The sequence below is a fragment of the Abramis brama genome (genome assembly GCF_963993115.1).
Source record: "Abramis brama genome assembly, chromosome: 3".
Lineage (NCBI taxonomy): Eukaryota > Metazoa > Chordata > Actinopteri > Cypriniformes > Leuciscidae > Abramis > Abramis brama.
In genome coordinates this window covers 56154544-56182024 of record NC_139965.1, presented here as the reverse complement: position 1 = coordinate 56182024, position 27481 = coordinate 56154544, and the positions used below count along the sequence as shown (strand labels likewise).

General features: G+C 37.1%; 1 protein-coding gene across 1 annotated transcript in view; it reads right to left on the bottom strand.

The window, feature by feature from the left end:
- Positions 1 to 624: 624 nt before the first annotated feature.
- pmfbp1 (polyamine modulated factor 1 binding protein 1) overlaps positions 625 to 27481 on the bottom strand; it is a gene marked incomplete at its 5' end in the record, with an annotated part of 96930 nt that continues 70073 nt past the window's right edge. The window contains 8 exons of the mRNA XM_084109663.1: positions 625 to 4663; positions 12932 to 13013; positions 13177 to 13251; positions 18097 to 18269; positions 18342 to 18509; positions 22787 to 22954; positions 23033 to 23200; positions 25502 to 25657. Coding sequence (XP_083965789.1) covers positions 4661 to 4663; positions 12932 to 13013; positions 13177 to 13251; positions 18097 to 18269; positions 18342 to 18509; positions 22787 to 22954; positions 23033 to 23200; positions 25502 to 25657 — 993 coding nt within the window. The 3' untranslated portion in view covers positions 625 to 4660. The remainder of the gene's footprint in view (positions 4664 to 12931; positions 13014 to 13176; positions 13252 to 18096; positions 18270 to 18341; positions 18510 to 22786; positions 22955 to 23032; positions 23201 to 25501; positions 25658 to 27481) is intronic.

Genomic DNA, 27481 nt, shown 5'->3' with positions numbered 1-27481 from the left:
TAACAAATCCATTCCCGTGGCCTCATTGGATGTGCACTTTAGAATCTCACCGGAAGTAGTTATTCATACTGGTACTTTTCGTCTACTGTTTTGTTTATGATTACTGAGAATTTGGACATAATACTCTTTTCATATAGGCCACTGTTTTCACCTACTGTTTTCAGTAGGGAAATATGCATATTCAGATGCAGCCACTGTATGTCTGAATAAATAATGTAGGCTGCACTGAAAAAATTGAGGATTTACTTGAAAACAATTTTCACTCAGAAATTGCTTGTAAATTTCACAAATAATTGCAAATAAAAAATTTTTAAGTAGAAAGCCTGAAATAGCATTTTCTTGTAAAACCTACTCCAATAATCTTTGTTTACCAATTTTTTTACAGTGTATGTACAAGTGATTCAAACTCAAAAAGTCCTATATTGGATAAAATATTGTGTAATTAAGATATTATTAATAAAGTTTAAGTACCTTCAGCCCTTATTTAAAATATGTAAATATGTCTCGTTACCTAATTGGAATAATCATAAATGAGTCGTCTATAATGCTGCATGAATAAAGTGGCATTATTTCCTTTTTTTTTGGGAACACAACCCACTCATAGATGAGCTTGAAAATGAGATGTGTGTAGATCAACAGTACTACACAAATGCATATGACCCGCTTTTTATTTACGCTATTGTTCCCTGCTGTTCACAGTCCTTCCTCATTATTTTACGACATAATCACAACCTTGTTTTGCATGCGATTATAGTTGTGTAGCTTCAGGGCACCAATGTGTTTGTGAAGTCTGTTTCACGAGATTTGGCCTTAAACACAGTGCACAGGGAAATCCGGAGTATTAATAACATTTATTGGTGTCCCATTAGTTTCTACAGGCACCTTTAGTGTTGGATATTGACTGTTGCCTATTGATTTCGCTGCTTGTCACTTGTGTTCAACTTTCATTGACTCAGAACACTTCAAACAAGCCCTCTCATTCACTGACACGCTCTCCACACACACTCTGCATATGTGAGCGCAACACAAGTATCAGTACAACTCGAGCAGGAGGATATTATTCTAAATAGCATCATGATCTGAAATAGAAAATGAAAGCATGTGCTTGACATGTTAGGAAAATAGATCGTTTGCTGCTGTCTTCCATGTCATCCACTGAAATGCTTTCATTTAATCCTTACTAGTTACGAAAGCAGCCGAATACAAACATGTATCACGTTTATTGACTGATATGCGTTTATAGGAAATGCATGATGACATTATTTAATAATTTAAAAATGCTATTAATGTCGCTGACTGACTGATAGGACATCACTGAAATCTTTTCATTGCTTCTTCAACGTAAAATCCAATAAAATATTATATATTAGGCCATCATTGAGGCATTATTATGTGGTTGATTAATGTACAAATATGAGTATTACTTTTAACTTTTCTAAACCACAAACTATGACATAAGCGGCATTGAAACTTTACCTACCATTAGAATTTACACTCACATTAATCTCTGTAAACTATAATGTAATTAGGAAAACAATTCACAGTAGAATGTTCATTAAATATGAAGTATTGTATGTCAACAAATTTCATTTGAAATGCAAAAATAAATCAGCAGCTAATGTCCGTATATAAATGAACACACGGGGAATCAGATACTTAGTGCAGAGCTATTCAGAAATGAATCAAGTTGTATCAACATAGATGAGATTCTCTCATGTCAAAGAAGTACATGGATTCTCGTGCTGGTCCAGGTTTGTTTGTTGCTCAGATGCTGGTGAAGCTGGTTGACCAAGAAAGTCTTGCTGGTTATGGCAGTAAAGCGACCAGGGAAAAGCTTAAAGCAGTTTTCTTCACTCAGTTTTTTTGACTGGTCAGGCTGGAAGAGATCAGATGAAGACCAGCTTGGTCAGCCTGGGAGGTCATCCTAAACCGGCTTAGACCAGCAAACCATCTTAGACTGGTTTCAGCAAGGTATAGTGAACCAATTGACCTTACGACAGTAATTACTTAAAGGGGTCATATAATGCCATTTTTGTACAAGCTAATATGATTCTTTAGGGTCTAAATTAAAAGTTTGTAATATACTTTATTTAAAATTCTCATTAGTATTGTAAGAAAACACTCATTTTACCTGGTCAAAAACAGCTCTGTTTTCAGCACGCCGTTTAAGTGCATGTGTCTTTAAATGATAATGAGCTTTGCTCACCCCGCCCCTCTGTTCTGTGCGTACACCGTAACACAATAACCATAACGCGTTGTTCATTATAAACGTGGGATTATGAATTATATTGAGAACGTCGTACATAGAAAACATGCTGTAATGTACCCTGAGTGTAAAAATAGCCACATTCATCGTGAAGCGTGCAGCAAGCAATTTGCAAAGATTAATATAAATATTAATATAAAGGTTAATAAAATGTTTCACTCACTTCTTCTTCTGGAGGTGCAGCATGAACACGAATAGTTGGTACCGATCCTTTTTTCAGGAGCAGCTTCTTAGCAAAACCAGCTTTACTGACCCTCGTTTGTAAAGCAGTCTGGTGTGTGAAATGATTCGCGCAAACATGAAAGCATTGACGTTGATCGTGGGGAATATTCCCTTCGAAAACAAACTCAGCCACTGCGTCTTCAGCGGTTCGGATTTAGGAACATCAAAATGATGCTGTATTTGTTATTACACCCAAGAACAGAACACCACAATCGCTTAGACGCCATTCTGCTCATAGACAGTGCTCCAGCGTATCAACAATGACCGCGCGGACTATGATTGACAGCTCGCTCACGAGCGAGGGCGGGTCTGTGTTGAAACGCTGCTGTCAATCAACAATCATAGAAATCTCTTGATTTGAGATGGGGGAAAACATATAAGAAAATTAAAAAAAAAACTGGATGGATTTTTATCATTTTATGATGGTTGTGTACAGGCACTGCCAACACACATTTCAGTAAAATTAACTTGTAAAAGTGCATGTACCATTATATGACCCCTTTAACCTTGCCCACTGCTTTTCTAGGGCGGGTCCATCAAATGGCTCACTTGCTGATGTACCTGATTGGAATAAATTACCTCAAATACAGTTGATCATAGAGGAAAACAAAACAAAACTGAATGTACAAGCTTTTATATCAGGTTGTGCTGCTGAAACACTAAGGGGCTGTTTACACGACACTGTTTTCAATTAAAAATGTAAAACTTTTTAAGCATTTTGGCCGTTCATTTACACAACAACGGCGTTTTGGATGCCTGAAAACGCAAACTTTTAAAAACAGGCTTCAAAGTGCAAGTTTTTGAAAACTGTCTCCGTTTAAACAATAAAAACGAATCTCTGAAGACAATGACGTCATGCACATGCGTATTATGTTTTTAATCTATAGTGTTTCATCGCCATCTAATGGCCTGGCAGCAGAATACAGCGTTTTCGCGGATCCGTGTGAATGGGGATCGTTTTGACAGTGGTGTCGTCTAAACGTGGAAAACTCAAAGGAAAAACTTCTCAGTTTTAAGTATATCGTTGTCGTGTAAACGTACCCTAAATATAAAGGTAGATGATGAGAATATAGTACAATTACATGAGGAAATGTACTCAAGTGTGAAGCCGTCAGACAGATGACATACAAATATCAACATTTACAAAAGAAAAAGGAAAAATGTGTAATGGACACTTTCAGCAGATGTAAATAAAGTGTTTTTCTTAAAATAAAGGTAACTTTGGCTGCATACATGTAGTCTTTGTATTTAATGGGGTAAACAAGTGTAAAATGAACACAATGAACGACTGTCATCAGCGCGTTTCGTAAGTCTCTGCAGAGTTGTAGACAGACAGTCAGCGAGAGCCACAAACAAACAGCAGCCGCTTTTACAGTTCCTCCTGAACCAAAACAACGAGCTTACGCTGTGACGTTCTACCCGGAGCTGTTCATGTAGACTCGGATTGATGCATTTCTGTATCAACACTATCAACGAGTAAATTAATCTGAAGCAGTCAGGTGGTACAACTAGAGCTCTGTAAGATGTTTGTGTTCATTATTATTGTAATGTTATATGCTTTGAGACGTGAGGTAATTTAACGCTGTCCTTCGTCTTGTAACGCTTTGCAGACTCTGCTGTGCGCGTTTATGTGTTTTGATGGGGGCGTGGCTTTGGAGACGCTCTGAAGGGAGGGTGGGATCTCCTGCTTTCAAAGCTAGCTTGCTATATTACTAGCCTCTCCGAAATTGCCTACCCTACCTTTAACCAGTATTGTTGTGGGTCAAATTGAAATAAATTATTCCCCTTATTCCCCCTAAAAACATCCACCATACTGTATTCTACAATTCCTTTTCTTAGTGCGAATATAGAAAGTTTAGTTTAAATTTGCAAGTTTAGTAGTTCACGAGGTCTACTGCAGAGCCTGATCCAACGCTTGCATTTTTTGTGATTACTGTGTGGCTTCCGAACAGAGCAAATGAAACTCCATTCACTAGCCATAACAACACCTTTTTTACATAATGTTGGGAATTTGCCCGAAAAGGAGGTTTGTGTGTCACAGACAGTTGAGAAAAATCATGTTTTCCTAGAACTCATCGAGTCAGAAAGGATCCAAGAGATCCGTCCACGTTGTTCCAGGCACTTGCGCTGCCGGTGATCAGGAAGTGCTTTCTTCTTCCTCTGACACTTTCTTCACTGTAAGAAGCAAACAACATTGAAATGTATTTACAGCCAACTCATGAACAAGGTCATTACTGATTTAATGGGCTTCCCAATTAACTAAACAACCATTATGCACATCATAATAACATTTGCGTTGTGTATATGACATCGGCAAATACATTTTCAAATGCAAACGAGCTTCCATGCTTATATTCTATTCAAACGGCGTCTCTCTCTCTTTCTCTTGGCTGGCTTTTGTTTCTTCCTACCTCTGCTTTTCATTTCTGAGAGCACTGAGGGTCTGAACACTATTGCATGGAAGACGAAAGGTCAAAGGCTACTGATGATATCTACGCCATGTTCCCTAAATATAATGAGCACTCATTCTTGAACAGCTCATCAAGGTTTTTAGTCAAGCCTTTTGCTCTCTGTGGAAAACAAATTCAGCTTATTAGCCAAATATGCATCTCTTTTTTCGCCTTGTCTCTGTGGCTGCATGTAAATTTCACCCTTTTTTTAAGGAGAAAATCACCGTTGCACGTATTCCCCGAACTCCGTCTCCGTCGGACAGCTTAACATATACAATGGGTTTGTCTGCGATTTCAGCGGCATGGCTAATGCGAGACCTTTTGTGCTGTTTAATTCCGGAAGGATAAACAGGCTTGCGCATGCAAAATTATTCAAACACAGATAATTAACTGGGGAAACAATCAGCTGTATGAATAATAATCCACAGTGGTAGACATTATAACTTTTGAGCATGAGAATAAGATGGATGCGAGTACCTTGGGCATGAGCTTATCAAATAAAGCTCGGTAAATGTACCCTGAATGAAATGAGTCAATCATTTTAATGTGTGAGAGAAGCCCTGAGGAGAACAAATAAGCAATCACTGCATCACGCAGGGCGAGCAAATGAACCTGCTGCACAATTAGGCAGGGTCACATTCAGCGAGGGCTGCAAGCACTCCATGTGCTAATGAGATCTGTGCGTGTCAGAGAGAGAGAGAGAGAGAGAGAGAGAGAGAGAGAGACCGCCTGAATAAAAGGCTTACAACCAGAGCACTTACGGTGGTATAGATAGCACTTCATTAAGGACACTTTCACACCAAAGCTTCTGGTGTGAACGGAAGTCGATTTGACGTCAGAGTTCGTTTTTTTTTCTTTCTTGGTTATAAAGAGCAACCGTCGAGTTCGAAAGGTGGTCTGGGGTGCAATTTATTTGAACTGAGGTACACAGTTGTGCCACAGAAGTGAACTACTAATTCAAGTGCTGCTTTGTTCATTTAAAGATTTGGTTATGAATACAAAGTGACAAAAAAACGGAAAATTGTTACAGTGGAAAAACGTGGGCTTTAGTACTCGCAGCGCCAATATACTGGGGTTTGGATTCAAAGGTAAAATCAGAAAAGAGACTAGTGAGGTCAGGGGTGATGTCAGATTTGGACCAAGATATTCACTCTCTCCCCGTCAGCATTTTTGACCACCCCCAAAGCTTCACAGTCCTGTAAGTCGTCCTGGGTCAACATTTTATTCAGTAACATTAGGCAGTTTTGATAACATATGAGCATTCATTTCTGCATCTTTTTCACCTGTGTTTTGATCAGGAGATTCTGTACTTGTTTAGAAGATGTGTAATAGCGCCCCCTACCTTATAACAGTAAAAACACGTAAAGCCGAAAATGTGCCACATTTGTTGCGCTTGAGACAAACTTCAGGATTTGTAAAGGATTTGTTTTGTCGTAGGGCAGCCTTTGATCACTTTGACGACCAAAGTAGTCTATAGTTTTGACACGAACGCTTAGTGTGAAGAATATGCTTAGCATGCGCGAACACAGTCAGATCACACACACACATTGGAATGTTTCAAGTTTGTCTAGTGTTATTTCTCTCAAGAAGTTATGAGCGATAAAAATGGTTTTGTATCATTTAAACTACACAATTTTTTTTTTTAAGTTGTACATAAAATAAAAATAAAAAATAATAATAAAAAAAATAAATAATAATAATAATAATTCACTCGCCGACGCAGGCTTCTGTTGTTGTTGTTGCATCTCCATTTGTTTGATCGAGTTTTTTGACTGTGAAACAACGGCCCGAGCCAGTGTTGCCACCTTGTGGTCCAAATAATTAGAGCAAAAAAAAGAAGAAAATCATAGAGCATATGTGAGCTAATGAAATCAACATAATAATAATAATAATAAATAATAATGCGTTACATTTATATAGCGCTTTTCTAGGTACTCAAAGTGCTTTTACATGGAAGGGGGAATCTCCTCAACCACCACCAATGTGCAGCCTCCACCTGGATGATGCAACGGCAGCCATATTGCGCCAGAACGCCCACCACACACCAGCTTACTGGTGGAGAGGAGACAGTGATGAAGCCAATCAGTATATGGGGATGATTAGGAGGCCATGATAGACAGAGGCCAATGGGCAAATTTGGCCAGGATGCCGGGGTTACACCCCTACTCTTTTTCGAAGGACATCCTGGGATTTTTAATGACCACAGAGAGCCAGGACCTCGGTTTAACGTCTCATCCGAAGGACGGTGCTCTTTGACAGTATAGTGTCCCCGTCACTCTACTGGGGCGTTAGGACCCACACAGACCACAGGGTGAGCACCCCCTGCTGGCCCCACTAACACCTCTTCCAGCTGCAACCTAGTTTCCCCAGGAGTCTCCCATCCAGGTACTGACCAGGCTCAACCCTGCTTATCTTCAGTGGGCAACCAGTCTTGGGCTACAGGGTGATATGGCTGCTGGCTAACATAACACATGCACTGTACACACACCCTAGTGTACACGTAAAAATGTAAGTATACTCAGGGCTTTATTATGACATGCTTATCAATGGGTGATTAATTTGATGAATTTTAGTCTTCTACTAAGTTTAGTCTCCTAGAAAAAAATCGCAGCCATGCACTGTGAAGCCAAAAAATGACGGTTCGGTACATTTACGGTACCGCAGTGGAAAAAAACAAGCCATGTAGGTTTATGATTTAGTTTGAAGTGCAACACTGAGTTTGAAATTACGTTCCGCACACAGAAAAGTTCTGCATGTGCAGCAGTTAAAACAACGCTGTGTTTTTTCTGTACACATGCATGCTGAACCGATAAGGATGTCAGAAACTCACGTGATTGATCACCTCGTAAACGCTGTCAATTGTGACCAGGCTTGTCTGAAAAACAAACCGTTGATTTTGCAAAGTCTGCCTAGGCTTTTACCCAAGATCTCACTGGGGTCACATTGTACAATGTGACAAGCAACAATCATAAGAGACCAAAAAAAGCAGCTTAAGAGTGAAAACAGCCTAAAAGTCAGACTGATATTAAGATAAAGAGTGGGAGATGATTTGCAGAAGACACAAATGACTCTGGATGAGCTGTGGGCAAAAGGCTGACAGACAGCCGGTAATAAGAGCAGTTAGCAGCAGACAAACACTCAGGTACACCATGAGGAACCCCAACAGGCCCCATGGCGCAGGCTTTCAAAGCAAAGTCAAAGTTATTAAGTATTCAATCATATAAAAGGGAGAGGAAGGCGTGAAAGGTTGCGGACCAAAGCACTTTTGCTCCAGTGCATTAAGAGGCTATGCAGCCGCTCCAAGTCTGCGTGAAAAGAAATAGATTACCTCCCCAGAAGATGGCAGCTTCCCTGTATCCCCCTCCTTTTCTGCTCTTTAATAACTGCAATCTGCTGTGAAAATCTAATCCCAAGTACCATTTACGCTGCACCCAGATAACTTCTGCTTGGAAAAGCGTACAATATGAATATTTCATTCCCTGATATCCAAATAAACATGGCAGGCTTTCCATCAATCAGGGGACGCTGCAAGAAGTGAACTGGAAAGTGGAAATTGCTAATGAATAGCAGGGTTTGGGGGGGGAAAGGATGTCTTGTAAAAGCGTCTGTTTTAGTTCTCTTCAAAATGTGTACATTAGAGAGAGAAAAAAGCTCAGAGCACACTGATAAACATCCCTCCCGATGATCTTGATCAAGGCCAGCCATTAAACACGTCCACATATGCCCTCCTCCACAGCGGAATAAACACGGCCATCTTTCTGATGGAGCGACTGAGGCTATTATAAGTTATTTATCACAACAAATCAAGCAGTGATACTGTTCTGTATTTACTAACAGCCGAATCTGCTCATGCACAGGCCCCTCTTCCCTTCTAGCAAGAGTCCATCCATATACATGTGGCCCCGTCCCGGGCTGGATGTCAGGTCTCAGCAGATTTGTAAGGCCACACCTGGCCTAAGAGCTCTAGTAATGACACTTAATGAAAGCTGGGAATCCATGCATGCAGAAGGAGCCTGGCATGTCATAAATAATCCACATGCCTACAAGCCATTTCCTCTCATATCTATTTATTTGTATTTACTCTGTCTCTCTTAGAGTCCAGAAGGAACTTGGGGTGTCCTAGAAGAACATTAGTTGAGCTTCACTTTGCTACCCGAACTTGGCAAATGGGCAGTGTGCTTGTTGTTTGTCCTTTCGAGTGGTTTCACATTTATCAACAAGAATGTGGGATAGTTCAAAAGGTAAATTCAAAATTACGAACTTTTATCATTATTTACCCTCATGTTAATACAAATCATACTTTTTTTCTGTAAACCATAAAATAGGTTACACTTTATTTTAAGGTGACGTAGTTACATTGAACTTACTCAAGTACTGAGTAATATTAATTAACTACATGTACTTACTATAGAGTTACGGTTAGGGTTAGAGTTTGGTTTAGGGTTAGTTGCATAATTTACTGTCATTACTATAGTAAGTACATGTAGTAACGTGTAACTACGTCACCTTAAATTAAAGTGTTACCAATGATTTTTTTGAAGAATATCTTGGTCCCTCTTTTCCATATATATTTAACTTGAATAAATATGAAAAAAGCACCATAATTAAAAAATTATAAATGGTTTATGGGTCAATAATGGGTCACAGTAAAGAGTGCCCAATCTGCCCATTATGAAGAAAAGGAAAAATCAATTGACAGTCTAGTTTAAAACACATGTGCCAAGTTCTTAGAAATCAAAGGTTATTATTGATAACTAAAACATTTTTTTGTCATTTTTTTTGTAATGAAATAAAATATGTATAAAAACTTAACTAAAATGAGAAATGTTGCTCATATAACTGAAATTCAGTTTCAGTTGAGGTACTAAAATTACTAAATCTAAAACTGAAATAAAAATGAATTAAAGCTAAATAGAAGTATTAAAAATTACAAAAGAACATACAATTAGTAAAACATTAAAATTAAAATAAAAGCTGAAAATATATAAATAAATGCTATTAATATATACCATAATAGTATATAAATAAGATAACACTGTTACAAAATACTTGGTATTGATTCCATGTGGTGTGACCATCAAGTGCAAAATATTCATTATACCTTAAATACACACAAGTGCACACATCCTTAATATTTTCATAAAAAGTAAATATCATGAAAGAAGAAATTTTTGGGAGTTGCCCCACATAACATTTTTAACTGAACTAACCTAGAAATTGAAACAAAATGTGACTCTGGATCACAAAACCAGTCACATGTCGCACGGGTTTATTTGTGGCAATAGCCAACAATACATTGTATGGGTCAAAATTATAGATTTTTCTTTTATGCCAAAAATCATTAGGATATTAAGTAAAGATCATGTTCCATGAAGATATTTTGTAAATTTCCTACCATAAATATATAAAACATTTATTTTTGTGAGTGAATGCAGCACAATCGCGAACATAAATGGACAACTTTAAAGGCGATTTTCTCAGTGTTTTGATTTTTTTGCACCCTCAGATTCCAGATTTTGCCAAATATTGTCCTATCCTAACAAACCATACGCCAATGGAACGCTTATTTATTCAGCTTGCAGATGATGTATAAATCTCAATTTCAAAAAATGTACACATGTGACTGGCTTTGTGGTCCAGGGTCACAAATGGTCAAATTATCTGATATTTTAAGAGACACATAATCATGAGTGGTCCTATGATATCATTCCCAGTTGTATTTTTTTTTTTCTGCATGTTGGTTGGACCACATGATTTGTTGACAAAAAGTTTTTCAAATAATTACTAAGCAGTGAAGCAGTTTTGTTAATATATACGGAGATATATTCTAAGTCACACGATAGATGTGAGGAACAGGCTAAAATTTTAGTTATTATTCACTGACAATCTTCATGCCCACTAATGATCTCCAATTGACTACAAAACACATATGCACTATAAAAATATTTATGTTGTTGGTGCCATTTCAATTAATGCCAAACTTAACTTGTTCTCAAGTGTCGCATGACCAAATATCACAGACATCAAACCTGACGGAGAACATGCAACACCTTTTGTGTTCCAAGGCAGTCATAGAGGGTTGGAACAACATGAGGAACATTCAATTTTGGGTGAGCTGTTTGCGACCTACAACCACTGTATGCATTATTAGTCAAGACTCTTTCTGGGGTAACAAAACCAGCTCTTCAACTTCTCTTTGAATAAAACTTCTGAAGTAGTATAACTCAGTAAAGTCAGGCTCTGAGCAGGTCTCTGACTCTCTAGCTCTTGCTCTCTCGATCATCAATAATGGAATAAGGTGGCATGTGGAGCAGGTTCTGGACCTTCAGAACAAACAGGGAGCAGAATGGATTCCACCCTGCAGGATGGGCTCATCAGCACGGTCAACAATGCCTGAATGATTGGGTTCAGAGCCGCAGCTCCAGCCCTCGGCTTCTACCATGGCCAAAGTTCTCAATCATCTCTAAACTTTTCCTTTCCAATTTCACAAGTGTGAATCAGATCAGACCCTATTACAGAGGATAAGCCTGTACCTACAGAGCCGGATCATTCGGCAGCGAGAGGACAGGCACTCCAGAATGAGATGGCTAATGGTGACACGGACCTTCAACTGTGGTTATAGGACACCTTTTCTCTGCATCTGATAGAAATACCAACCTAATCACGACAAAGACGGTCTCGCTGATGCTATGCATGAGGACGGGATAACAGAGAATGGAGGAAGAGAGAAAAAATAATGAAAGGGAGAGGTGTAATAGGAAATGGCCAGCATTGGGTCATTCAGGAAATATAAGAGGAGGAGAAGAAAGATCAAACTGGACAGGCGATTCGAGGCAAAACCTGCATATAAGACCTGTTTATATGGAAGATTGGGGGCAGAATGTGATACGGCCTGTTAGCCACAAAGGTGAATGTTAATATTCACCCAGTGACGACTGTAACTATATGAGGTGCTGCGGTTAACATGAAATACACTTGATCATTGCAAATAAAATAAGATGAATATTATGAAAAATAAGAATGCTACAGGGCAGATGACAAAATATTTTTGGTAACACTTTACAATAAGGTTCATTAGTTAACTACATTAGTTAGCATGAACTAATAATGAACTGCACTTATACAGCATTTATTAATGCTTTGTTAATGCTAATTTCAACATTTACTAATACTTTATTAAAATATTGTTAACATTAGTTAATGCACGGTGAACTAACATGATCAAACAATGATTGTGAATGAAAAGTGACTAAAAATGGTGACCAATTACAGGATCTGAGATGTACACTTTCCCCTTACATATTACTATAACATTTAATATAAAAATCAAAATTTATATTTATTTATTAATAGCTATTGCTAGATAGCTATTTATTTTAACACGTAACTAGTGTTATTGTGCATTTATGTAACACCGTGCAAATGTTTGGGGTTTGTAAAATCGGTAAGATTTTCAATAAGGCTGCATTTAATTGATAAAAATACAGTGAAAATGTGTCAATATTACTACAATTTAAAATATATTTTAAAAGGTAATTCATTTTTGTGATGGCAGAGCTGAAAACCATGATACATTTTATTTTAGATCAAAATATCAGAATTGATTTGAAATAGAAATATTTAGAATTTTAAATTTTATTAAACTTTTGAACTGTCTAGTGTATATATTACTAACAATATTGACAATTACTTGACAAATTTGAATAAATCTTTAATCAAAATGTCAAAACTTGCTCTTATGACTAGTTCGACATCCATGAGGTACGCAAGGCCACGCTGCAGTTAAGCCAATCGCATTCCTCTATGCAACGCTCACTTTTCAGAAATTCATGCCCCCACCTGTTTTTTTCTTGCTCAAAACTTGTTTCACTCAGAAAATGCGTCACAATACGGAGTCAAAACTTCCGTTTCATGCCGACTTCAGCTTAGAAATTGATGTTGATTTAAAAAAAAAAAATCTATGGACGTGCGCTGGAGTGTGTTACGGCTTTACCTTCAGTCGCTCTGCTTCCATTCTCTCTGCTTTCAGCCTCCTGATTTCCCCATGTAAACCCTTCACATTCTCCTGAAGGTGACTGCATGAAAACAGGACAAACATTACAGCCAAATCCCATTTCACACAAGCGCACCCATTTCTCCATATGTTTGCATGCACATTCCCTGCTACTTGGAGCTAAAGTCCATGTTTGTACACACTGGGAGCTGAGAGGAGCGTTGGACAGGGTGAGCGGGGCTTACTCTCTCTCAGCTGTCAGGTGGATGATCTTCCTGCTCTGGTCTTTGATCTTGAGTGCCAGTTTCTCATTAGTGTGCCTGGAGAGGAGCAGGGGCACAGATAATGGGCTGCAGTGAGGAAGCTGTGAGCTGCTGTCACAATCAACCATGATGCTGAATGATAATGATATAGCCATTATAACACTGGATGCTAAAGTTCTGATGCGCCACAGACACGCTCTATACTCCGTAAATATATATACTGGTTCCAACACTGTAACATGTGATACAATCTGTGACATGTTATGCAGAAAGAAGCCAGATTTGATGTTACGTAAGGGAAAACACACAGCTAGGTCATTATTGCAAAACAAACACCAAAAGGGTTGGTATGATGGAGCTTATTTTACAATACTGACTGTACAATGTGCCGTTAATTACACGGTTCCCTACAAAATACATAATATTTACAAAATATTAATTTACAAATGGACATGAAATATTGAATTGAGTTAATAATGTGAGGAGATGGAGGTGGAGGGATACCAGAGACATTAAACTAGATGCACTGTAAAAACTGATTATAAAAGTTGTAAATAATGTGCTTTTGTTATTTTTATTCATTTTTAATATTTCTCGTATTTTTATTTTTAGTTGTAGTTTTAGTAATTTTAGTACAACTTCAAATTTTGTTGAGGCATATATATATATATATATATATATATATATATATATATATATATACACATAATATATACATTAAATTGATCTAAAGAAGCAGTAAAGACATTCACAATGTTACAAAATATTTATATTTTAAATAAATGCTGTTCTTTTCAACTTTATATTCATCAAAGAATCCTGAAAAAATTTAGTATGATGTCCATTGTCCACAAAAAAATTAAGCATCACAATTGTTTATATATATATACAGTGCAATGCATAAGTGAATACACCCATGCTAAAGTTGACTAAAAAGAGGAATAAAAAATCATATTTTGGAAATTGAACTTAATGCCTTAATTTAAAAAATTAGGAAAAATCCAACCTTTAAGGACACCAATTTTCTTTGTGAATGAATAATGTATCGTAAATAAATAAATGTTCTTCCTTAAAATTAGGGCTGTCAATCGATTAAAATTTTTAATCGATTAATCGCATGATTGTCGTGAGTTAACTCGTGATTAATCACATTTAATCGCACATTTTTTTATTTGTTCTAAATATACCTTAAATTAATACTTTTCAAGTTTGTAATACTCTAATCAACGTGGGCATGGATAAATATAGATGCTTTATGCAAATGTATGTTTATTATTGAAACCATAGTCAATATAGAGCATGAAGACGAGACATGTTTCAAAGGTCATAGATGTTTTTTCAAAGAACTTGTTCATGTCTATTAGACACATGTAGAAAGAACAAAGAAATACCATGTTCCCATTACTTCTCTTTCTTTGTACTGGGCAATTTACTAACAAAAAAATGTTTAGATTTTTGCATGACAGGGCAGTCAAATGTACATTTAGCATTTATTATTACATTGTAGTTTGTCTCTCTCTGTGCCCATTTTGATGAAGCTAAATTCTCAATAAAACTGTTTTCATTGGTATATTTTACTGTTTCTCTTGTCAAACAACGGAATGAATTTGAAATGGTGACTGAAACGCGACCCAATAAACATAACCAGCTCTCCCTTCCAAGACGTTAATCTGCACAAAAATTCTGATAATTTGGGCGCTTTGTTGAAGGGAAAAAATCGCTAAAGGGGTCTGCAATGTCGCTAAGTTGCCAACACTGTGTATCTCCATTTCTCCAACTAGGGGTTGGGCCACGGGTCAAACAGAAAATATGCGCTGCGTTAATCGCCCGTTAAAAAAATTAGTGCCGTTAATATGATTTTGCGTTAACGCGTTATTAACGCGCTAACTTTGACAGCCCTACTTAAAATACATGGTGCATAAGTGAGTACACCCCTATGTTAAATTCCCATAGAGGCAGGCAGATTTTTATTTTTAAGTATTTAAAAAAAAAAAAAATTAGGATACTATGCATCCTGATAAAGTTCCCTTGGCCTTTGGAATTAAAATAGCCCCACATCATCACATAGCCTTCACCATACCTAGAGATTGGCATGGGGTACTTTCAAATCAAATCAAATCAAGTATATTTGTATAGCGCTTTTCACAATACAGATTGTATCAAAGCAGCTTCACAGTATTAAAATAAAATAATACAACAAAGTTTGTTTCTAGTGGAATTTATTGATTGATAGAATAAAATTAAATATCCCCAAAATATCCCCAACTGAGCAAGCCAAAGGCAACAGTGGCAAGGAACCGAAAAAACTCCATCAAGCGGCCTAATGGTGTCCTAAAACTCCATCAGGTGACCTAATGGAGAAAAAAAAAAACCTTGGGAGAACCCAGGCTCAGTCGGGGGCCAGTTCTCCTCTGGCATTTATGAACTAGAGGCCGGATTGTAGTTTGAAACTGTGAGATTAACAATATTATATGAATGCCTGGCTGAAAAGATGCGTCTTTAATCTAGTTTTAAACTGGGAGAGTGAGTCCGAGCAACGAACAGTATCAGGAAGGCTATTCCAGAGTTTTGGAGCCAAATGTGAAAATGCTCTCCCTCCTTTGGTTGATCTGGATATCCTAGGTATGACCAAAAGCCTTGAATTTATTGATCTTAAAGAGCGCGATGGATTATAGGGTGACTTTCCATAAGATCATCTCTCAATGCAAATCAAACTAGCTTTTAGGCTAACTGAAATAAAACCATGCCAATCTCTAGGTATGGTGAAGGCTATGTGATGATGTGGGGCTATTTTAATTCCAAAGGCCAAGGGAACTTTATCAGGATGCATAGTATCCTAAAAAAAAATATAAAAAAAATACTTAAAAATAAAAATCTGCCTGCCTCTATGGGAATTTAACATAGGGGTGTACTCACTTATGCACCATGTATTTTAAGGAAGAACATTTATTTATTTACGATACATTATTCATTCACAAAGAAAATTGGTGTCCTTAAAGGTTGGATTTTTCCTAATTTTTTAAATTAAGGCATTAAGTTCAATTTCCAAAATATGATTTTTTATTCCTCTTTTTAGTCAACTTTAGCATGGGTGTATTCACTTATGCATTGCACTGTATATATATATATATATTAGGGGTGGAGCCGAACCCGAATACGGTATTCGGAAAGGCACAAATAATGTGTTTTTTACGAATACTTATTTCGAACAAATACTTTAAAAATATTTGTATTCGGGAACAAGAAAAACTTTATTTCAAAAAGCTGCGTTTCCTGACCGGCGGTGCTGCTGATGTGGTGGCTGTAAATCCACTTGTTGATAAGAAAGGAGGAAAGAGCAACATATGGAAATATTTTGGATTAGGCTAATGTCACGTTTTCATACGGGGCCGTTCACATAGCGCGTTTTTTGCGCGTGCAGATTTCAAATGAGCGGCGCGGTTGCATAGCAACGACAGACGCCACCAGAGAGCAAGCGCTTGTGGAAAGGAGAAAGCGGTGCGAACTGCGCTCTCCATGATGACGAGGAAGTATCAGCAAAGAATTAATTGATTTCTAGCCCTTGCATTAGCTTTATATTTATGGAGATGAGAAATGAAATAAAAAGCCGTCATTATGTTATTAATATCAGTCCGTCAGAAAAGCAGTTCGTCTTATTCTTGGCTGGATAACTCTTAACAGGTTTAAAAAGCCCTTTTAAAATGAAATATGAATGCAGTTTTTGGATTAAATAAAAGTACAGTCAAGTCAAATAAAACACGTTTTATCTCCTGTATAGTTTGGTAACAGTACAATAAGATACCATTCATTAACATTACTTAATGCGTTGTCTAACATCAACACATTGAGTGAACAATATATTTTTACAACATTAATTCATGTTTTGAATGTTATTTAATACAAACACTTGATTGGTCATGTTTGTTCACTTCATTCATTGTGCATTAAATAATGTTAACATAAATAATGTTAACTTCTGATTTTAAAAATGTATTTTTAAATTAACCCCAAGGAGAATAATTACGACAGTATATAGGCCTAACTATTGTTTATTGTTAGGTCATTTTATCTAATGTTATCTAACAAATGGAATCTTATTGTAAAGTGTTTTTAATACTACAGTTTCCATCTTTGTAACCGATACACTTTAATATATGTAAACTTAATCTAAATTAAGCTTTGGTACCAAAATTGGTACCGAGAACCGTGGATTTTCACTGGTATTGGTACCAAATACTAAAATTTTGGTACCGTGACAACACTAGTAGCTCTGTTAGCTCGGTAATTTAGACAAGGCTGTTGACAGAGTAACGTTAACGTAGGTAATGGCTGTTATGTTATTATTATTTTTTTCAATGACATTCGTTGTTACATGTTCATTGCTGGATTTAAGGAAAAACATCAACCAATATTGCATATCCATAATTATTATAATTAAAGAATACTTACACTATAACGTAAATTAGAAGTGTAACGCAAAAATATGGATTTTTACACCTATTTAGAATTTTACTCAAATACAAATACAAATACAAATACAAATACTTTTCCCCCCTCAACAAATACAAATACAGATACAAATACCGGCTGCTTTGCACATCCCTAATATATATATATATATATATATATATATTTATTCTTAACAATTAAAATAAATAAGTTGTATATCAGCTCAATTTCAATTACCGAAAATAATTCTTAATAGTTTTAGTTAACAATAACGACACTGCTTGGGATTATTAATTGAATACTTTAGTGGTCATTATGCTACAATATTTGCTTGTAGAATAATTGAGTAATCAGCATCAAGTATTCCAGACACCTGTGTGTTGAGCTTTTTAGACTAGGTGCTGTGGTAAACCAGAAGGCAATATCGAGGTACTGAATGATTACATGTCTTACTTTTGCTCCTTTACCCATTGGTTCACATTGGTCACGACTAGTTCACTCTCCCTGTGAAGTCGAGAGCTGTCACCCCGTGCGTCTCCTAAGCACTGCCGCAAAACATCCACCTCACACACAGCTGCGTTATATTTCTGATATACACTGTTCATCTGTGAGTGCAGAGCCTCAACCTGCACATGAAGAGATGAATTAACACAAACACAGCAGAATGATATGAATGGTGTCAGGACACTATGGCTGACCTGAGATACTTTATCAGTGTAGTTCTCTCTGAGAGTGGCCGTCTCCATCCTCAGCAGCAGCACCTCCTCCTCTCTGCCCCGCAGGACGGTCATGTGCTCCTGTGTCCACTGCTGAGAGCGGGACAGCTGTGTGTGCAGCTCCGCCAGTCGCCTCTCACTTGCACGAGCCTGACGGGACAGACAGAGAGAAACTAGGTTAAAGGAGAACTCCATTTTTTTGTAAATTTGGAGTGCTGTCAATACAGAGAACAACGACAAAAATCGGTGTTGCCTACAAAATTTGCACCCTGTTGACTTCAATGGGGCAAGTTTTTATCGAGTTCACGCGCATAGGTTTAGATACATATGATCACGCGCGTGAACTCGACAATCGATTACTATGGACTTCGACCGAAACAGGATGTAAATACAGGTATGTGCGCTGGCTGAAATAACATCATTTTTATTCATATCTTTCACATCTACTGCAGTCAGATTCACCCGCGTTCACTCTGAAGGAATCATCTAACATGGCTGTGCACTTGTAATGACACATCAAGGATGTTAAGAGGCTAAAAGCAGGTTTAAAACTTGCCCCATTGAAGTCAACAGGGTGCAAATTTTAAAAAGAGGATAACACGGTGTAGGCAACACCGATTTTTGTCGTTGTTCTCTGTACTGACAGCACTCCAAATTTACAAAAAAATGAGCTCAATGTTAAAATTGACCGGAGTTCTCCTTTAAGTTTTGCTGATGTTAAAATCTCAAATATAATATAATATAATATAATATATAAAAATATATATAGATATACATACATACATATATGAGGGGAATATGACTACACATTAGCCATTTATTTGTTGACTTTTCCAAACAGCGTGGCTCTGTGTTAGTTTCAAAACACTGCTTTGGTTTTGTTTTTTTTAAAGAAATTAATACTTTTATTCATCAAGGATGCATTAGAATTCATCAGAAGTGACAATAGAGACATTCACAATGTTACAAAATATTTCTATTTCAAATAAATGTTGTTCTATTGAACATTCTGTACATCAAAGAATCCTGAAACACTGTCTCATGATTTCCACAAAAATATTAAGCAGCACAATTGTTTTGAACAATAATAATAATTGTTTCTTGAGCAGCAAATCAGCATATTAGAATGATTTCTGAAGGATCATGTGACACTGAAGACTGGAGTAATGATGCTGAAAATACAGCTTTGCATCTAAGGAATACATTACATTTGAAAATATATTCAGATACAAGACAGTTATTTTTAATTGCAATAATATTTCACAATATTACCAAATAATACAAATAAATGAAATTTTACTGTATTTTTTGATAAAATAAACATCTTGCTATAATTTACTGTAGCATTATATATATAATCTCTCTCTCTATATAAATTTGAAATAATTAAGATTTTAAAATATACTACAATGAAAACAGCTTTATAGCAACTAAGTACATAGTAATAATAATTCAATGTCATTTTTTTACTGTTTTTTATCAAATAAATGCAGCCTTTGTGAGCATAAGAGACTTCTTTTTAAAAACATAAAAAACTTCTGACTTTTGACCAGTCAGACCAACACACACACACACACACACAAAAAAACATTGTGTTTTCACATTTCATGGGGACTTTCCATAGACATAATGATTTTTAAACTGCACAAACTGTATATTCTGTCCCCTCACACCACAGAAAGTATTCTGCATTTTCACATTTTTAAAAAGCTGTTTTCCTCAAGGGGTTAAAAAAATTTCCCACAAGGACAAGGATTTCAGATATTCACATCTTTGTGGGGACATTTTATCCCCATAACATAGGGTTTACCAGGCCACACACAGACACACGCACGCACACACACACACACACACACACACGCACATTTGGGGTATATAATATGTTGATAATATTCCTCTGCAGGCAAAGAACACACTATATATAAGCGTTGACAATCTTCAGCTGCGTTAAAATCTCTATCCCTCAACAAATCACTATTACACTCTTATGATGTGGCAAATCTATAGCAGCTCACACAATTTTACATCATATGAGATCTCAGGTTTTCAGCATATGAGAATTCAGCTTAAATTAAAAGGCAGGCTAGTTTCATGGCTAGTAACGCTGTCAGTGTGCAAGATGGTGGAGCGCAGTGACCTTTACCCAGAGCGCACACACTGCAGACGAGAGCTAATAAAAGGTGGTAAAGAAAAGGAGAAAGACAATTAAAATGCTGTGCGAGAGTGTGTGTGTGTGTGTGTGTGTAAGTGGGTTATGATGTAGTCACCTGTGCAGCTTTATATCCAACTCTAATCCCTCTGTGATCCCACAAACAGTCAAATGAGATTCTCGACTCATCAGTTTCTTCAATTCACACCTGATTTATAAATGGGGGCTGGAGTATATTTGCAAACACACACACACACACACACGCTTATGCAACCATAATTATGTGCCAGGCAGACAAACACACACACACAGAAATGATAGCCGCCTTTATTCTGGCGTCTGTCTCGCCCCGCTTCCCCGCATGCTGCGTTCCACACGACTGGCGAGAATCATTACTGGCCTTCCTCTGATACGGCTGCAGAACCAACAGCAATTATTTTTAAAAGCCAGAGCTGAAAACAGACAACCGATGCACAACACGCGCATAATCATTATTTCTGCAGTCCGACCGGTGGCGCGGTGTGTGTATGTTTGTGTGTGCATGTATACATTAGGGCCTGGGCAGTGTGTAGACACTTTATTTTTTTATTTTTCAGTTTTATTGTTATCCTGCAGAGTTTGCTGACCATAAAATGATGAGGATGGTTATCCAAAACCAATTAGAGTTACCCTACAACACTGACAGCTCTTAAAGAATGAGAGTGAGTGGTTTAAATAACTCTACTGTCTGCAGGAGCACTGCAGTTTTGCACACATTTCAGGTACCTCAGGATGAAGTGTCACAGAGGGGTTTGACAAAGTCAGAGAACTCCATACTTATGAACATCATTGTTGGTTCTGGAACAACATTCTCATCAACGGATCAGGTTTTAGGATTAGGTTTGGGTTTGTGGATTCAAAAACATTATTATTAGCCAACTATTTCCCTATAAATTTAGGAGGTACTTAAAAAGGATAGTTCACCCAAAACTTCTGTCATCATATACTCACCCTCATGTCATTCCAAACCCAGAAGACTTGAGAGGTTTCTCTCCCTCCTTTGAATTCCAGATAACCAAAACTTCATATTGGATATGGATTCACCGTAAAACAAATCCATATGAAATTAGCAGCTTCATCCAAATCTTGCGAAGAGATAATATCACTTTATATGATGATGACCGTTTGCGATGTGCTCTATGAATGTGTGTTTGGTTGATTGGTTCTTAATTAAATCTGTTCATCTTATAATGCAATCGCGACTCTTCTGAAGTCTTGGATTCGACTCTTATAAATTATTTTATATGTCTTTATGAAAGTTTTGAAGCTTAGAAGTTTCAGTTGGGTGGGTCTTCAATTGAGGGATAGAAATCTCTCACAGTGAAAATATCTTCATCTGTGTTTAGAAGATGAAAATGAATAAAGTCTTATTGGGTTTTGGAATGACATGAGTAAATGATGACAGAATTATTAGTTATTAGTCATTATCTTGGAATGTATTTACAAATCCACACTGAATTTTGGTACACTAATCACACATAATGAAGATTAATATGGCCTGCAAATAAATAAATAAAAGCAGGTAACACTTTATTTTACTCGTTGTTACACATGTTAGATGTAATTACTACAGTAATAACATACATAATTGCAAGCAACTAACTCTAAACTGAAACCTACTAATCCTAACCCTATTGTAAGTACATGTAGTTAATCAATATCACTCAGTACTTAATTGTATAATTACACTGTAACAAGGATTCGTTAAAATAGTGTGACTTAAGAGCAATTTCAGATGACTTCATTATGTAAGGATTTAAATATAAAATTACCAAATTATATATATATATTTGTATTGTATACTTATTATGTTAAAATATGTTTCTATTTTGATTTAGCTAATAATGCATTTAATTTTACATTTAATTAAATGAATGAATGAAAAGTTCTTATGACATTAATTCACTTTCATTTTCACACCCATATGTGCAATATTTGATGAAAAATGACAATGTCAATTGAAATGCAGTAGTACATTGCCACTTTACATATTACACCTGCATTTTTGCATATTCTTTTTCTAATTAAATTAAGACCATACATATACATCTACAAAGCTGCAAAAAACATCAGTAATTACACGAGTGGCTGATGTTCATGTAGATAAGAAAGTATAGCAATACTTGGGAGATAATGGCTTTGATTCCCAGGGAATGCATGAACTAATAATGAAATGTATACAATTATGAATGCAATGTAAATTGCTTTGGATAAAAAAAAGTGTATCCCAATAACTTACCTCCTCCTGAGAGCTCCTGCTCTCACTGTGCACTCTCTGTAGATCTGCACTCATCTGTGTGACTCGCTCGTCCTGAGCCTTCTTCTCCTCCGTCAGCTGGATCAGGCACTGCTGCAGACGGACCTGCTCACTCCTCTGGGACGCCACCTCTCTACTGTACTCCGCCAGCTACAACACGCAGAACGCATGTTGAGATTTGTGTGTTAGGAGCGATCACGTTGTCTGTGGCGGTGGAAGAGATCGTACCAGCTCCATGTACTCTTTATGAGTGGCCTGTGCTGTGCCGAGCTCCAGTCTCAGCTCTCTGCCTCTCTGATCGGCCTTGGCTGCCTCTCGTACCCCCTGACGCCACTTCTCCCGCTCCTGCTCCAGATCCAGCTTCAGTCTGGACACTGTAGCCTGCAGACTGCTCATCTGAGCCAAAGAGCACTTATCATACACTACCGCTCAAAAGTCTGGGGTCAGTACGAATTTCTACACAGCAAGGATGCATTAAATTAATCAAAAGTGACAGTAAAGACATTTATCATTTCAAATGTTCATCAAATGAAGTTTAATGAAGTTAGAAAAGATTTCAATAGGACTTACAGTATTTATTAATATTAAGTTAAACATTAAGTTAATGTTAGTTAATGAAAAAAACACTGTTCATTGTTAGTGCATGTTAGCTCAGGTCCAATACAGAATACTAACAGATTCAACTTTTGATTTTATTAATGTATTAGTAAATGTTGAAAATAACACAAACTAAGATTAATAAATGCTTTAAAAGTTAGTAATAAATGTAGTTAACTAATGTTAACAAATGAAAATTTATTGTAAAGTGTTATAAACCAAGATTTCATCTCAGAATCCTGAAAAAAAAATGTACCATGGTTTCCACAAAAATATTAAGCAGCAACACTGTTTTCAACATTGATTATGGTAATAATAATAATATTTATTATTATTTTTGTTTCTTGAGCAGCAAATCAGCATAATAGAATGATTTCTGAAGGATCATGTGACACTGAAGACCGGAGCTTAATATCCTCAGTTCTCATCCAGCTGGATCTGTCTGCTGCCTTTGACACAGTTAACCACCAGATCCTCCTGTCAATCCTAAAGATGAAGGGCATCTCGGGAACCGCACTCCAATGGTTCAAGTCTTACCTCTCAGGTAGGTCCTTTAGGGTGTCGTGAAGGGGTGAAGTGTCTAAGACCCAACATCTAGCTACTGGGGTGCCTCAGGGCTCAGTGCTTGGACCACTTCTCTTCTCCATCTACATGACATCACTAGCATCTGTGATTCAGAAACATGGCTTTTCCTATCACTGCTACGCTGATGACACACAACTCTACCTCTCATTCCATTCTGACGATCCGACGGTAGCTGCTCACATCTCGGCCTGCCTGACAGACATTTCTGGCTGGATGAAGGACCACCACCTTCAACTAAACCTTGCGAAGACAGAGCTGCTTGTGGTCCCGGCCAACCCAACACTACACCACAACTTCTCCATTAAGCTAGGCTCATCATCCAGAACTCCATCAAGGTCAGCCAGGAACCTTGGAGTTGTGATTGATGATCAATTGAACTTCACAGACCACACTGCTAGAACTGCCCGGTACTGCCGATTTGCCCTATACAACATCAGGAGGATCAGCCCTTCCTATAAGAGCAGGCTACACACCGCTTGTTCCATCCAGACTGGACTATTGTAATGCTCTCCTGGCAGCTTGCACTGTCAAACCTCCGTAACTAATCAACTGAGACAAAATGCTGCAGCTAGAGTGGTCTTTAACAAGCCGAAGAGAGCACACGTCACTCCTCTCCTCCAAAATTGCACTGGTTGCCAGTTGCCGCTCGCATCAAATTCAAAACACTGACGTTTGCCTACAGAACAACCACTGGCTCTGCTCCCTTTTACCTAAACTCATTACTGCAGACTTACGTGCCATCCAGAAACTTGCGCTCTGTAAGTGAACGTCGTCTTGTGGTGCCATCTCAAAGAGGCACAAAATCTCTTTTTCTGGTCTGTTCCCTGCTGGTGGAATGATCTGCCTAACTCAACCAGAGCTGCTGAGTGTGTAGCCATTTTCAAGAATCGGCAACACTTGATCCATTAATACGGGCACTTTCTCTTCTATTCTATATCTATAAAAATAAAAACAAATATTACATGTACTGCGTTAGATTAAACTGAGAAGAGTCTTAGCACTTGCATATTGTTGTCCTATTGTTAGTTTAACTGCTTCTATTGTTCTCATTTGTAAGTCGCTTTGGATAAAAGCATCTGCTAAATGAATAAATGTAAATGGAGTAATGATGCTGAAAATTCAGCTTTGCATCACAGGAATAAGTTACATTTTAAAATATATTAAAATAGAAAACAGCTGTTGTAAATTGTAATAATATTTCACAATATTACTGTTTTTACTATATTTTTTGGTCAAATAAATGCAGCCTTGATGAGCAGAAGAGATTATTTTTTTAAAACATTAAGAAATCTTGTGAACCCCAAACTTTTAACATTAGTGTAGACCATCATAAAATATCACAAGACATCATTTTCAAAAAAATCCTTTTCCCAGGTTAATCAGTATGGCCAACTTTGACCCTACTAACTCATAGTCCAATGATCAACCACCAGTTTGTATCAGCTTCGGAAGGGCTAGAAATCATGTCAGCAGCAGTTTGGACTAGCATATTAATATGTGGCGTTCCCATAATACCTGTTGGTGGTGTTTTTGCTCCTGGTCATCTCTGGTCTCCAGCTGTCTCCTGCACAGCTGAAGCTGAGTCTGGCAGTTCAGTCCTTCCTCCTGCAGTCTGTGTGTGATGAGCTGCAGATCCTGGTGTGTGTTTATAAGCTTCTCCTGTTCACACAGCTACACAAACAGAGAAGGCCAGCTGACAATCACATTCTTTAATGCTATTCTTTATCTATATCTATATTCAGGTTTACCTTTCATTTATTTTAATATTACTGTTTATTGCCATTGTGAACAAATGTTGCGTTTTGTGAGAAAAAAACCCATATATATATATATATTTTTCAGAACTTTTCAATGTGAAGTACATTGTTAGGATTTTTGTTGTTCCATTATTAGTTTTTCCCATTTTTAGAAACAACAACATATATTCTGCTTTCTTATTGCTTGTTGGGCAAAGTTTCTGAACAATGAACAGGCATTGTTGATGTGTAAATGTATTCATGTAATTCATTCTTTCTTGCTGACATCAAAAATCCATTCGGATTTCGGAAAGTACAAAAGTTTTCAATTTTGATTAATTTAATTTGACAAGTAAATGTCGAGATGTTATTTTCATCAAGAGGTGCATCAATTTCTGGTCTCCTCCAGCACTTCCCAAAGACTTTCAATGAATGTAAGGTCTGGCTTTTTTAAGAAATGAAAATCTACACACACTCCATCAATTAGGGTTAGAAGAACTGTTTCCAAGCATATAACATGCTAGAAACATAATAATCACTGCAATAATGATCCACTCATAGACTCTTAAGCATTTGCCTATTTAAATCCAAACAGCAACTTTTTTTTTGGCCTGGCGGTGTATGTATGTCACACTGCCTATGGCTTATATTGGCAATATATTGAGAAAAGCCTTTCAACACAAGAACTTATTATATTTTACAGTCTACTCATGTTTGGGAAGACATCAAGTGTTCAAAACTTCCATTAGGGAAGAGAAACAGTGACCATCTTCAATTTTCCTATACAGAAGTTTAAGGAAAATGTGTTGTTCTGCTTCTTCAAATGAAACACCAGTGTTCACATGGCGTCCTCAGCTTGACTTTTGGAAAATTAAAAACCAGAACACCAGGCAAACACGCAGCTACTTCACGCATTAATCCATATTGATATCTTCCTGGAAAGGTGAAGTAGGCTTTTCGTGATTTACTGAAAAGCGTGATATTGGAATCTGTGCACCTTCCATCGTCATGTGTTAATTAATGAACTCTCATGCGCAAAGAAGAAGACAGCATAAGCTGCGCTCAACAAGTGACAAAAATAGAACAAGTGACAAAAATAATACCAGTTTGAAAACAGTCATTGCATTTTACAATGATCAATCAATCAATTATAGTAACAATTTAACATGTTTTATTTTATTTTAAACAACCATAAATATGGGGGACCGGACATGTAAATGAGGGGGCCTAGTCCCCCCCACAGGCCCCATTGTGGCTACGCTACGGCATTAAACACTTTTATTTTCAAAAGATCAAGGCATTTATGAATCCTCATGATATAACCTGTAATAGTGCAGAGCACAGATAAACTGTGAGCTCCACGGCTGACATATTCACTCAGATGGCTCATACTCCTGCATGACAGATATTAAACTGGGATTAGGGAGATTAATTTGAAACTGTTACTGAGCAAGAGACTTTTGCATCAGATCTATGAAAGTTTCTAAATATAGAAAAGTAAATTTACAACTAGAGTGAATAGCTTTGCTTCAGACTAACATCTCTTCAGCACCGAGAGAAGCAATAAAATCATATTTCCTCATGATCTGTACACGTTTGCAACATTTAAATTATATCATAACTTTGGGGGTGCTAAATTAATTTTCAGTTGAAAACAAAAATGATTTGGTTGACATTTTGTTTCGAAAATGTTCACCGTGTTCACACCATTATACAGAGGCCACAATGAAAATTAAGACTAATTTAAACCTAACAAATA